The 13,339-nt window shown below is 34.0% G+C and overlaps 1 protein-coding gene across 3 annotated transcripts in view; it reads right to left on the bottom strand.

Moving 5' to 3' along the window:
- Positions 1-13,339, bottom strand: part of ZNF638 (zinc finger protein 638) — a 137,492-nt gene that overhangs the window by 41,477 nt on the left and 82,676 nt on the right. For all 3 annotated transcript variants that reach the window (XM_070511973.1, XM_014836673.3, XM_014836672.3), the window contains exons 3-8: positions 12,081-12,142; positions 8,245-8,283; positions 7,000-7,292; positions 5,631-5,908; positions 3,991-4,137; positions 2,686-2,808 (exon numbers count right to left, since the gene is read on the bottom strand). In XM_070511973.1, the coding sequence (XP_070368074.1) occupies positions 2,686-2,808; positions 3,991-4,137; positions 5,631-5,908; positions 7,000-7,292; positions 8,245-8,283; positions 12,081-12,142 (942 nt within the window). The remainder of the gene's footprint in view (positions 1-2,685; positions 2,809-3,990; positions 4,138-5,630; positions 5,909-6,999; positions 7,293-8,244; positions 8,284-12,080; positions 12,143-13,339) is intronic.

The following is a 13,339-nucleotide window of genomic DNA, read 5'->3' on the forward strand; positions in this document are numbered from 1 at the left end:
GGAAAAAAATTGCTTTCTTTCATCAGATTATTGGTAGTGATAATGGAGAGGGTAGCTGAAAAAAGTTAAAAATCATTTTTGAGGTTTGAGGTCTATGATGGCTTATAATCAAAAACAAGGTAATTGAGTTTGTCAGAGTTGTGCAGACCCATATTTTAATCCTTCAGGTTTAAATACAAGGACATGGGATATTTTTACCTTTTCTATAACATTTCTTTATCGAGTCCAAGAAGCAGCAAAATGGTGAGAATGTTCTGAGAATCACAGAAAGAGTCAAAGGCAGTCCTAACATAAAACATCAAATGTGGGCAGAAAAGTCTTGTCCTGGTTTTGACTATTCATGGCAAAATTAAGATCTGGACCAAGAAAGTTACAGCATTGCCCTTCTTACTAGTTTGGGCTTCCTGACTATTTTGGGCTTGCTCTGGCAGGAAAACTTGATGTCATCCCCTGTGGTAACAGACCAAAAAGACTGTCCACGTATTTCCTATCTGAAGAAGCCATACCAGAGTCCTGGTGGGGGTCCCCTCCAGTCAATCCTAGGAAGGCCACTCTATCACAACAGAGGAGTCATCAGTTAGCCTTTTAAGGCTCCTTCAATTCAGCACCGTCCAAACCATACTTAGTTGAAGAATATTAGTATTTTTGACAGGTAGATGGCATGTTTTCTAGTTTCCAGTGCTGATACTTTTTTACAGTAATGACAATGATTCATTACCATAAAAGTCAAGATAGTAAATACAGTTGGGCTCTTGGATTTATGCTGCCACCTTACTAATCTTATCAAAAAGTTGTCCAAGAGAATTATTTTAATCTATTTAAAATACACTAATACCTTAAATATATCTATTCACCTATTTTCCCAGATTAAACTTTTCAGAATTAAGGAAGACTGACCTTCTCTCCAGTTCTCCAAATGTAATGATCAGCAAAGTCTTACTTGAGAGTTACTGGTATAAGAAATTTCTCCTTTGTATTCTCAAGGTTACTAATTAACCCCAAACCATTACTATTATTACAACAATAACTGTAATGATAATTGGTTGACTAGATGAGTCTTCTAACTGGACTTCAGAGACCTTTTCTCTTCTCCCTTTTAATCAATCTGCTAAGCCTTCTTTGCCTTTAGAGTCATTTGCTCAACTAATTCACTCCGTAGATCACTTCCAGAGGAATCTTTCTAATCAATCTATTTCATTATGTCACACCCCTGCTCAAAACCTTGAATAACATTTAACTGTCTACAGGATAAAGTTTAAAATTCTTTAAATTACGCATTCAATTCTTGCTTCCCCTTAACCTCCAATGCAACTAGAGATGGCTGTGTCACAGTTCTGGTAAAACAAATGTAGGGAAAAGTCTCTGGGTAACTCATTCATTCTTCTCAGGGTGGAAAAAAAAAAAATCAAAACCCATTTTGCCCTTGATTTTTATTCCTTCATTTCTGCTTCAAAGATTAAAATGATGCCAGAAGGTACAGCAACCAACTTACAACTGAGGATGCAAAGTACATACTAAAGATGGTGAAGCAGAAAAACAAAAAGGCGGGGTTAGATACCATGAAGATACCATGGAGCTGGGCACCAGTCATGGCCCACCTACCTGCAGATTTCCTGTTATGATAAATAAACCTCTTACTTGTTTAATAAACCATGGTAATTTTTCTGTTAGTTGAAAACAAAAGAAATCCTCAACAATAAAATTCGCAGTAAGTAGGAACATCATATGATTCATTATCCAAATCAGGACAATGGGAATAAATGGATGGCATGTAGCAGGTGTAAACTAGGATGATGGGTAACTCTAGTAGTAACTAATCAGAAAACAAGAGAAATAAAAAAATAAAGATCCTGTGAAAGCCACATATAAGAAAGTTAAGTAAAGTCCTGTTTATAGTAACAAAAAATGAGAAATAACCTAAGTATCAATCCATAAGGAACTGGTAAAATAACTGTGGTATTTTCATACAAAGACCAATACCACAAAGAAGTTACAAAGAATGAGGAAACTCTATATGTACTAAGATGGTTAGATCGCCAAATCAAATTACTGATTGAAAAATATGTGCTTTATATAAAGCCCCTATAAAGTAGGCATTTTTCAGCAAATAAAAAAAAAAAAATGAAAATAACACACATACACAAAGCAAAACCTATTAGATATCTTTATGTACTTCCATAGACATTACCTACGGATACATAAACTAAAGCACAAAAAATAATATGGAAAGACTAAACTCATAAACATTGATACTTAGAAGATAGCAAAAGGTCCAAAAGAAGTTCTATGATTCTGTTTATAGAGTTACAAACAGTACAACTCAATTATGGTATTAGAAATCAAGTCAGGGGTTACTTTTGGGCAGAAGGGAGGGTGTAAGGATTTGGAAAAAACATACAAAGCCCGTTGTCAATTTAGTTTGTGACCTAGGTAGACATTTCACATGTTTGCTAATTTTAAGTATTTTCTCCTATTCTATTGTTTGCCATTTAATACTGTTTATAGTGCTATATATACATATATATAAAGAAGCTGTTAATTTCAGTATATCTGAATTTATACATATATAACCTGTTGAGTGAACACTTATGCTTTATGCATTTTTCTGCATGTGCCACAGTTAAAACAAAAAGTTAAACTAATCAATAACAATGATGAAACAAGTAAAATCTAAATCCACTTTACCTGTGATTTTTTTTTTCCTGGAACAGATACTTTCACATTTTTCCCTTTTATCAGAAGAGGCGTTGTTTCAATGTACTTCATGACTGCGGTAATTGCCTCTTTAAATTTCATTTCCAAGTAAGCCTAAATGAAACAGATTATATTCCATTTCTGGTCAAAAATCTATCTTAAAAATTCTCTGTATAACTTAATACTTCTTTGTGGAACATAAAACTACGACGTTAACTCAAGTCTTGGTTGTTTTTACTTCTCTTTTTGTTTTGCTAACGTGTAATTTGAAATGGACATTTAACCTTACAGAATTTCTATATTATTACCAAGATAAAAAGAGGACAACAAGGGTCGATGGCAGGCTCATGGAACAATAAGAAATGGGAAGGTGGGGCTCAATGAACAATCAGACAGAAGGCAGGATTTGGTCTAGCAGTTGTTAAGTCTGATATTTTTAAGGCTTCTTGCAACAAAGAAAACACTACCAACTATGTTTTCTTGTCTTATCTCACAACTTTATGTTTTGTTTAGCCTAGGGTTATACATAATTTTGGTGAACTTTATTATGTGAGGTACAGGAATACAACCCACATGTAAAAAACATGTACTGGAGGACCGGCCCCACGGCTGAGCGGTTAAAGTTCCATGCACTCTGCTTTGGCAGCCTGGGTTCACAGGTTCAGATCCTGGGCACAGACCTACTCCACTCACCAGACATGCTGTGGTGGTGTCCCACACACACACACACACACACACACACACAAAAAAAAATAGAGAAGGACTGGCACAGATATTAGCTCAGGACTAATCTTCCTCAAGCAAATAAAGAAGAGGATTGCCAATGGATGTTAGCTCAGGGTGAACTTTCCTCAGCAAAAAACAAAACAAAACAAAACGCACTGTACAAATGAAATCATCTTTTTAGTATAACCTTACTGATGTGCTAAAGCAATGCATGGCAAACCACAGCCTTCCACTTGTTTTCATAAACAGTCTTTTTGAACACAGTCATGCTCATTTATTTATATAATATCTAGGACTGCTCTGGTACAACAATGGCAGAGTTGACTACTTACAATCCTATGGTATGCAAAGCCTAAAATATTTACTATCTGGCCCTTTACCAAAAAAGTATGTCAACCTCTGTTCTAAAGGATATGAAACAGTACTTGGGGACCTTGTTCACGTAAATCCAAACATTCACATAACTCTCAATTAACAATTATACATGTAGTAAAAGTAGCTAAAAGATCCAACAAGTCTTTATAAAGTAATGCCTTTGTATGCATTTTTTTAACAGATTGAACGACTCACCTCCTTTCTATATGGAACTATCAGGACATCATTAACTTTTCCAAACGGCTGAAATATTTTTCTAATATCTTCTTCAGTACAGCCATCCTCTGGTAACTCAGATATAAGAAGAACTGAATCATAATGTGAAGACTGGTCTTTCCGAAGCTATTTTTGGGATGAAAGGAAATTGAAACTAAACCAAATTAAGCCATGAAGTATAGTAATAATTCCTAGTATGATTTCTTCTACTATTAATTGTAGTCCTTCAAAAATCTTCTAAATATTTTACCACAATTTAAAAAAAGATTTTTTTAAATACTAAAGAAAGGTGGTAAGAAATGTGTTTTATATTTTACCACTCAAACTCATCAGTGGTCAGAGTTTACAGGTAACCAATCACAAATGCTCTTTTCTGTTTAGAAGTTTTTTGTAACAAATAAGACCTATGGAATGGTCCAAAACTATTAAAGAATATTTTTCTATATGAATTTGCATGGCCCAGCACTAGTGAAGCAGCAATTACAGCTTTGTTTACTCCTCATTCTTATAAGTGAAAATACCTAAATAGGTGTAATACCTTAAAAGATTCATATATAATATATACAATTTGAATACACTATAATACCAAATTTACCACCTATGTTAAAAATTTTAAAAAAAACTTTCGAAAAGTTCCACTGCCACCATCTAGAAGTCTTGAAACAAAATGAAAACAATGTTACAGACTAATTCAGCCTCTTCAAAATCTTCCCTGTACTCAACATTTCTTTCAAATGCTCTTGAAAATTCTGTAACTATAGGTTGATTATTTTAAGATTATCCTTCTAAATATAAGCTCTTTGGAGCAGGGTATTAGTTGTTGAAAGTATTTACACAATGTTAAAGACCAATGTGCACCTAAATACCTGAAGACTTGTTAATATACTACAGTTATATTAGTATATAGTATAGTATATATTATTACATTAGTTACATAGTATATTAGTAAATGTCAGTTAATACATTAAACATTTAATAATCTGGACCTATTAGGAGTTACTCTGATATTCTCAGGATGCCTCATACATTATTTATTATAACAGTAGTTTAACAAATACAATAAAATAATAGCTTAGCACTGTAACTAAAAGGTTACAGTCAAAACACTGATAAATCAGTACCCAGAAAACAGACTGTTCTGCACTCAGCAACAGAGAATCTCACTTCTGAACTGTACTGCAAAAAGTATACAACAGATTAAAAATGATCAATTCTCAGTAGAGACTCACTACTTTTATAGCTTATTTAACAAAGATTATAAAAGCTCATTAATGCTGCTGGTGATTACATTCACTTCCCCAATCAGATAGCAAGACTAATCACAACAATCTGCTTGTGAGGCCAGACAAAAACAGCAAACCATCAAAATGTTCTCACTTTTGATATATCAAATACCAAACCTCTAGGATCTGTAAGCTACAAGATTTCGAATTATTAGACTTTTATTACATTCATAAGAAAAAACAATACAATATTCCATATATCAACATAATTTAACAAGTCACGATTTCAAACTTTTAGAAATATGAAAATAAAAAATTTAGACAACTTTGTTTTTTCTTTGTCATCACAACAAATGGATGTACACATTTGCACTAACAAATTAAAGAACTACTGACCTTACGCTGGAGAGAAACAGCTTTATCAGACACTTGTTTACATTCTGGTAAGGTGTCATCTTCAGGATTCTTTGATTTGTAACGAGTAGAATGTCCTCCTAAGTTTGAATCACTCTTTGTAGAGCTTGTAGGTTTAACTGACGGCTTTGATCCACTGCCAGTTTTAAGCTTTTGTGCTGGTGAGTGTCCTTTATCAACTGCTTCAAGATGTTTCTGCTTATTGAATTCTGATGCAAGGCCAGATCGCTGTACTACATCTTCTAATGCTTTTTTTCTATCTAGGAAAAAGGACATAAATACAACTTCAACTGAAAAGAACTTAAGGTAAGAATCATCTCATCACATTATATAAAAAAATCTCTTAACTGCCCAAATATTTATCACACAGAGCCACTGTTAGGCCAAATAGGGAGCAAATACAAACAAAAAAGTGCTTAGTCTTTAATTCTTCCCTCAAAAGGCTTCTAGATGAAGTTCCTTTATTTAGTGAGCTTCTATTATACCAGTGGTCCTCAAACTCTTGGTTCAGTATCTCTTTAGACTCTTAAAAATTAAGGACTCCAAAGAGCTTTTGTCAAATTTACCAATGTTTACTATACAAGAAATTAAAATAAAAATTTAAAAATATTTAATACATTTAAATAATATACTTTGTTAACATAAATAATGTATTATTTTCAAAACAAAAAGAATTAGTTAGATGAGTAGCACCATTATACATTTTCCCAAACACTTTAATGTTGGGCATAAAAGACACATGAATTCTCATATCTGCTTCTGCATCCAATCTGCTGGACACATTATTTTGGTTGAAATATATAAATAAAATTAGGCTTCACACAGACATGTAGCTGGAAAACAGAAGACCTTGCAGACCTCTGAAAAGATCTCAGACAAAATATATATATTATATATGCAAACTATTCTTGGGTCACTAAACCAATATTAAGACATAGGTTGAAAATATGAATAGTTTCCAAAAAGTTTTAAATTAACTCATGGAAGAAAAGTCTATAATCAATTATTAAGGCAAATTAAGATGTTTGTATATCCCTGGTTTTTAAATTTGGGGTGGACAGATCTATCCTCCCACATTTCTTCTGCTAGTTAATAAACGGAAGAAGAATAGACTAGGCTGAGATGTGGGTTAGATTTCATACAGCAACTCTAAAATTTAATAAAATATTTCATTTCTTAAGAACCTTAAAGGTTTAAAAAGAGCTGAGACAAATAGCTCAAAATGTCAACTTATGTTAAATCTTGACAGTAGTATATAAGTTAATTTACTAGAAATATTGAAATAAAAAAATTCAAACTAAAAAGCTTGGCCAAAATAAGTAGATTTTATTATCCACAACCATAAGTGTACCTGATGATCTCACTGATCTCCTTGATGTCCTCTCAGGGCTGACGGATCGATAGTACTTTGGACTACCTCTAAATGGATTTCTCACTCGATATGGTGAACGGGATCGGGATCTGTATCTAGAAACGAAACGATGGCAAATTCTCGGGCTTCGACTTCTTGGTCTATATATGTAACGAATTGGGCTTCGAGAGCGACGGAATCTGTGACTTGAGCTTGATCTCCTAGAACGTCTAGGGCTGGGGGAATGAGAGCGTCTTCTTGGAGTTTCATTTTCTTTTCTATTGCCTTCATTTCTACAAATACGGAAAAAACCCCACAAGATTCGGCAATTTAATGTAAATTTACAGTATATTAAATGACAAAAGTACCTTCTTAAAAACAGGCTATTAACAATAACAAACTCTGACACCATATATTGATTTAAAACAAAAACCTGTTTGTTATAATGCAATTCAGTAGATAAATAAGAAACAATTGGAACAGATGATCAGCCCTCTATGTGCTTTAATCCCTCTATTTTGCTAATTTATAGAAGAATGTCATCATCAATTTCTTGTGCTTTTCCTGTACCACTATTATATCCAATTAAGTTTTGAAAGTACTAAATTATAGAAAGAATTTAGGACATGATTTACATAAACATCTTTTTTCTGTTTTGGTGAGGAAGATTGGCCCTGAGCTAACATCTGTGCCCATCTTCCTCCACTTTGTACAGGGGACACTGGCACAGCGTGGCTTGATAAGCAGTATGTTAGGTCCGCACCCAGGATCCAAACCCATGAACTCCAGGCGGCTGAAGCAGAGCACATGACCTTAACCACTACACCACCAGGCCAGCCCCCATTAACAACTTTTTCAACAATTTTTTTCTAAAAGATGAGTGCTGTACTTGTGCATATACACATTGAACAGGGACTCCCTAAGGGTTACAAAGCTTAATGAAACCATTCCCAGCTTTCAAGGCATTTACAATTTAAGATCCCACAAACATAGAATAATGATAAAAGCATAAAGTATTTTTAGAAAAGACTAAAAAAAATCGAAGTTCACAGAGAGGAGCTATCACATTTAAAGCCAGGGTAATTAAAGAAAAGACTCAAAGAGACTGTTGGATTTGCCTGCTGTTTAAAGGTAAAAATGGTCAAAACAGGACTCAATTTAAAATAATACCTTCAAAAAAAGTAGTACTTGTTTACTTCTAAAAGAAAACCAAGTTCCAATAATATCACTGCTAAAAAGAATTACCTTCTTGATGGGAGGATCTCAGGATTCCAATCAGGATACCTATTTTGAGAATAAACAATATTAATGAACAGTTAAAATAGGACTATAAGGCTCGAGGAATCTTTCCCTATATCACGAGGACTGTTCAAAATCTAAGTTTCCATATTGATTTATTAGTACATTAAAATATGAAAATTTTATTGGAAGTAAAATATTTTGAGGGTCTAATTAATAAATAATCAAGCTATTATGCAAGTAAAGCAATTCAGGGAAAAAAACACATTCTCCATACCTTAAAGACTTCAAAATGTATTTAAATAAAACAGGTAGTACATGTAAAAGTGTTAAGAGGTACAGAGAGATACAAGACACAAGCTTAGGTAGGTATTAAAAGAGGGAAGAGAGTTCACCCACTTTGGAGAACTCCAGGGGAAACCATTCTACAGAATACTACATGAATGGTGCCCTTTACATTGTACAAAGAGGTCCTCAGAGAGACACATCTAGCTAGAGGAATCAGGGGAGAATTCACAGAACAGGTAGCTTTTCAAGTAGCCCTTAAAAAGGTCTATCAATAAGCATAGATCAGGTTAGGTTTCATGCAGTGGCAATACATAAAAGAAGGATCAGAGGAAAAACCTGTGTTCAATTTCAAGAACTGGTCTGCAGCATGCAAATAACGAAAAGGAATTATGAGGGGGAAAACCTTTAAGGGGAGCTCAGAGACAAATTACGAAGGTCCTTGAAATCAAGTAAGGAGGCTGCACATAAGTAAAAGGCAATGGGGAATCAATAAACATTTCTAAGTGGAGAGAACACAGGAATGTTTTCAAAACAATTGGAAATAAATATCTGGATTAAAGAAAGATGAGAACTGAGATATTTAGAAATCAGGCATGCAGAAGCCACAGCTATAGTAGTGAAAGTAAGACTTATGCAGAACAGAGTTTGTAGAAAAAAGAGGGCTGAGGGCAGAACCTTATGCACATCAACACTTAAGAGCAAAGCAGACAAAAACAAACCAACGAAACCAAGAAAAAGTAGGATGAACAGTAACATCATAGAAGCCTAAGAAAAAGACATCTTCATCTTCAACTTTTCTAGAGAATCTGGGCTCTAAAGGTTAACTGGAAATGGTGATTAAATAAATAAATCACCAATATTCAAGAATACAATTTCAGTAACCAAGAGGAGAGCCAAGTAAGAAAATGGAAGCAGACTCTTTCAACAAGTCACCTGGCAGGCAAATAAAGTCAAGTTAAAACCTTTGCAAGTCATGCACTGCATTAACGATGTTCTAGTCAACAATGGACACCACATACAATGGTGGTCCCATAAGATTAGTATGATATAGCCTACGTGTATAGTAGGCTAAACCATCTAGGTTTGCGTAAGTACACTCAATGATGCACAATGACAAAATTTCCTAACAACGCTTTTCTCAGAACACATCCCCATCGTTAATCAACACATGACTGTAAAGGTAAAGTAGTTTTTATTTGTTGCTATATATCTCAGATATTGTTAGCAGGTTAACTCAACAGCAATTCTCAACCCCCTTTTCCCTTACCTGCCTCTACTACAAAGGCTAAAAAAACTAAATATTTCTTTCCCAGCCTCCTTAGAAGATAGCTAGGCTATGGAAGGTTCTGACCAATGAGAAATAGGTGCAAAACCACTGTCAGATTTCTTCCTGCTTCTTGCCCCCTTCTTCTTGCTTTGAGAACAATCATGATGCCTGGAGCATCTTCTAACTATAAGGTGACAAACTACGAAGACAAAAGAAGTTAACTTAATCCAATGCATCCATCACCTAACATCAACAGTTGTCAAACATGAATAATTCTGTTTCATCTGCTCCTACATTTTGTAAAACTTTCGTTACTCTGTACCATCTAAGAAGATAAATTTCTGGTCTTATGATATAGTGTTTAAAAGCAAGACCTTTGGGATCAAAGCAAGATGGGTCAAAGTGTAGATGCTGCCACTTAAGGACCATGTATCTGAAAGATAGTTACTTGAGTAAGCCTTAGCTTTCTCATATGTACAATGCTGGAAATATAGCTAGTTGTCAACACATAGAAGTTCTTAAGTTTCCAGAGCTCTCCAGTCTATGGATTCATAAGCGCTTGTGAACTATTATTCAAGAGTTGGTAATAACGTTTTAGATCTTCACTACATTGACTGCTAGAAAACATGTTCTTGTCTCTGCTGCCCAGGGCAGATAAAGCATGTACACTATTCTGAAAGTAGAGTCTGGACTGCCAGTATATTGCCTAACTAGTTTAAAATGTGTTTCAGAAGCCTAATACCTCTTAGCCAGGCAATCTAACATAACGGCTAAGAACAAGAACCTAAGCAAGTCACATTATCTGTGTTTCAACGTGATACAATAAGTATACAATCATCTATAAAGATTCTGTCACCAAATGTTTGACCGGAATTTAATGAGGAAACAAGCAGAAAAGTACAGAATGTAGGACACTCTACAAGACAATCTTCCCGGATATTTCAAAAGAAGTCAGCATCATGAAAACATCCTCTTCAAAAAGAAAAGCACAAAGTGGGCTATTCTAGATTAAAAGAGCCTGCAATGCATGAATCTTGATTGAATCTTGGATTGGGGCTGTGGGTAGGGGGTAAGCAGGGATATTTATAAAAGGTATTTTGGAAACAAGTGAGAATATTTGGCCTATATATTAGAAGGCATTATGAAATTATTGTTAATCTTCTTAAATGTGTTATATTGCGGTTATTAACAGATAACCGAGGTAGAAAGATTTCCTTATTCTTAGGAGATAAATGTTGAATTGAGGAGTGAAGTGTCATAATGTCTGCAATTTATTTTCAAATAGTTCAAAAAATGTATATATAAAGATATAATAAAATATATGTGGCAAATGTTAGTAACTGGTGAATAAAGATGAAGAACATGTGAATGTTTACTGTTCTTTCAACTTTTTTGCACCTTAGAAATTTTTCAGAATAAAATGTTGAGGGGACAAAGGGGAAAAAGGAGCAAAGATCCATGAGCTAGACAGAGTAGTTGTGCCAATTGCTTGCTGTGTGGTAGTAGGGAAATTGCCTCTATGCCTGTTTCCTCACCGGTAAAGTCACGAATAATCATTATACGTATATCTCACAGTGTTGCTTTGAAGAGCAAAGAAATTATGTAAAGCACTTAGAATAATGCCCAGCACACAATAACATATTGCTATTATTATTTTTAATACTAAAACTCTGATGCATTGTATCTTTTCTCAAATTAACCACCTATTATTGTGTCATAATCCAGAAAGATCCAACAAAGACAAAAAGAGGGAAGAGATAATAAGCTTTAAGAAAAGGAATAAGAACCAAAATATACATCAGTAGAGGAGGAATAAAATAGATTAAGGTATAGAAACACAATGCAGCTTAAAAAAACAAAGAATGTAGTAGGATATATAAGCCAGAGGAGAGCTTTAGACCTGAAGTTAAACAGAGGTGCTTGGTTTGGGTGGTTTTTAGTTATTTACCCTTTGAGAAAGGGGGGAGATAAGAGAAGGGAAGACTATCTGCTTTGAAATAGATAAACCATACCAAAGAAGGCAAGCCAGCAAGGAATGAACCAATGATATTAAAAGTTTACCCAGTGGGATTAAAATTACAAAGGAGTCAGAAGAAAGGATTCTATTTAATTCTCTGCTTTTGGAAAACGATTAAACACACTTCTATAAAATTAATATTTCAAATAGGCAATACCTTTCTAAAAACATTTTTCTCCAAAGTACCACACTAAAGGTATTAAACGGTCATACCTAAACATTAACTATTTTGTAAATCTGCTACCTATAAAAAGAAAAAATTATTCTTACTGTTGACGTAACTGTCGGCAGCTCTCAATATGAGTAGATGTATTTTGATGCTGAATCCAATCCTATTGTAAAAGGAAAAAAGTGCTGAAATTAGAATATTCCTCATGTTGACTAGTGAAATTAATTAGACTTTTTAAAGTGACACAGCATACAGTTTTTTCAAAAAAATTAAACAAATCTAGTTATAAATAGCACTTGTCTGCTCAATAGAATTTTTACAAACCAAAATAAAAGGCCTCCAAAAAAGGCAATTAATACCATACCTCAGTGATGCCATTTTAAAACATTTCAGCATAGAAAACATTTTAAAAATCATACAGACGGATACTCATTTTGAAATCAAATATATATGTAAACTTGGAAGAAAATAAAAGCACAGATCAGAAAGAACTCATTTCAAATATAAAAACAACACTCTAGAGAACACCAAACTCTATAAATAAAATCATATCTGAAATGGAATCTTCCAAATATAGAGTCTGAATGACTTATACCTCTAAAATTCAAGCTAACAACATTAACAACAAAAAATCCTACCTCTTAGGCCAGTACCATTCCAAACAAGGTACTCACTATACTGGCAAAGGATAAAATTAGTAAAGATATGAAAAACTGTTGCTGATCAAATCTAATTTATTTTCAGGATTTAAGGGTAAGTAACACCATTTCAAAGACACAATATCCCTTACATATAGAGCTTTACAATGAACAAAATGCTTTCTTATACATTACTTCATTTACAAATCTGTCCTAAAATTACATTCTGTACTCATAAATGGCTCCTGGAAGATACATCTGATTTAAAAAACAAAACCCGCCAATACAGGTTTCAAAGATGCAGTCCCCCAAGTAAAATAATTAGTTAAAAGCAACACGTATATTACCCAATGTTTTATTGTTTCTCCAGCATTTGGATAGGCAGAAAACTTAATAAACAGTTCCATATTTTAAACCTTTCCTTGAGGAAAACATTATTCATTTCCATTTCAAAAACATTTTAGACTGCCATTGCTAAAGACGAATCAGAAATTTCCACAGTTAAAACCATAGTTGACACTAATTTTGGAATCTGCCTTGTCAAGAACTATCTGGAAATAAGTGCATACTACTTGCAATACTCAGCAACAAGTTATGACAAACCCTAACCTATTTCATTAAGCCATGGAACCGACCGTGGATTGCAAAAAAGAAATGTTTGCATATCCTGCTCAGTGAGAGAAATGGAAAGCTAGAAGAGACTGGCAGTTAAGAGTCTCTAG

Source organism: Equus asinus, chromosome 6 (assembly GCF_041296235.1).
Source record: "Equus asinus isolate D_3611 breed Donkey chromosome 6, EquAss-T2T_v2, whole genome shotgun sequence".
NCBI classification, from domain to species: domain Eukaryota; kingdom Metazoa; phylum Chordata; class Mammalia; order Perissodactyla; family Equidae; genus Equus; species Equus asinus.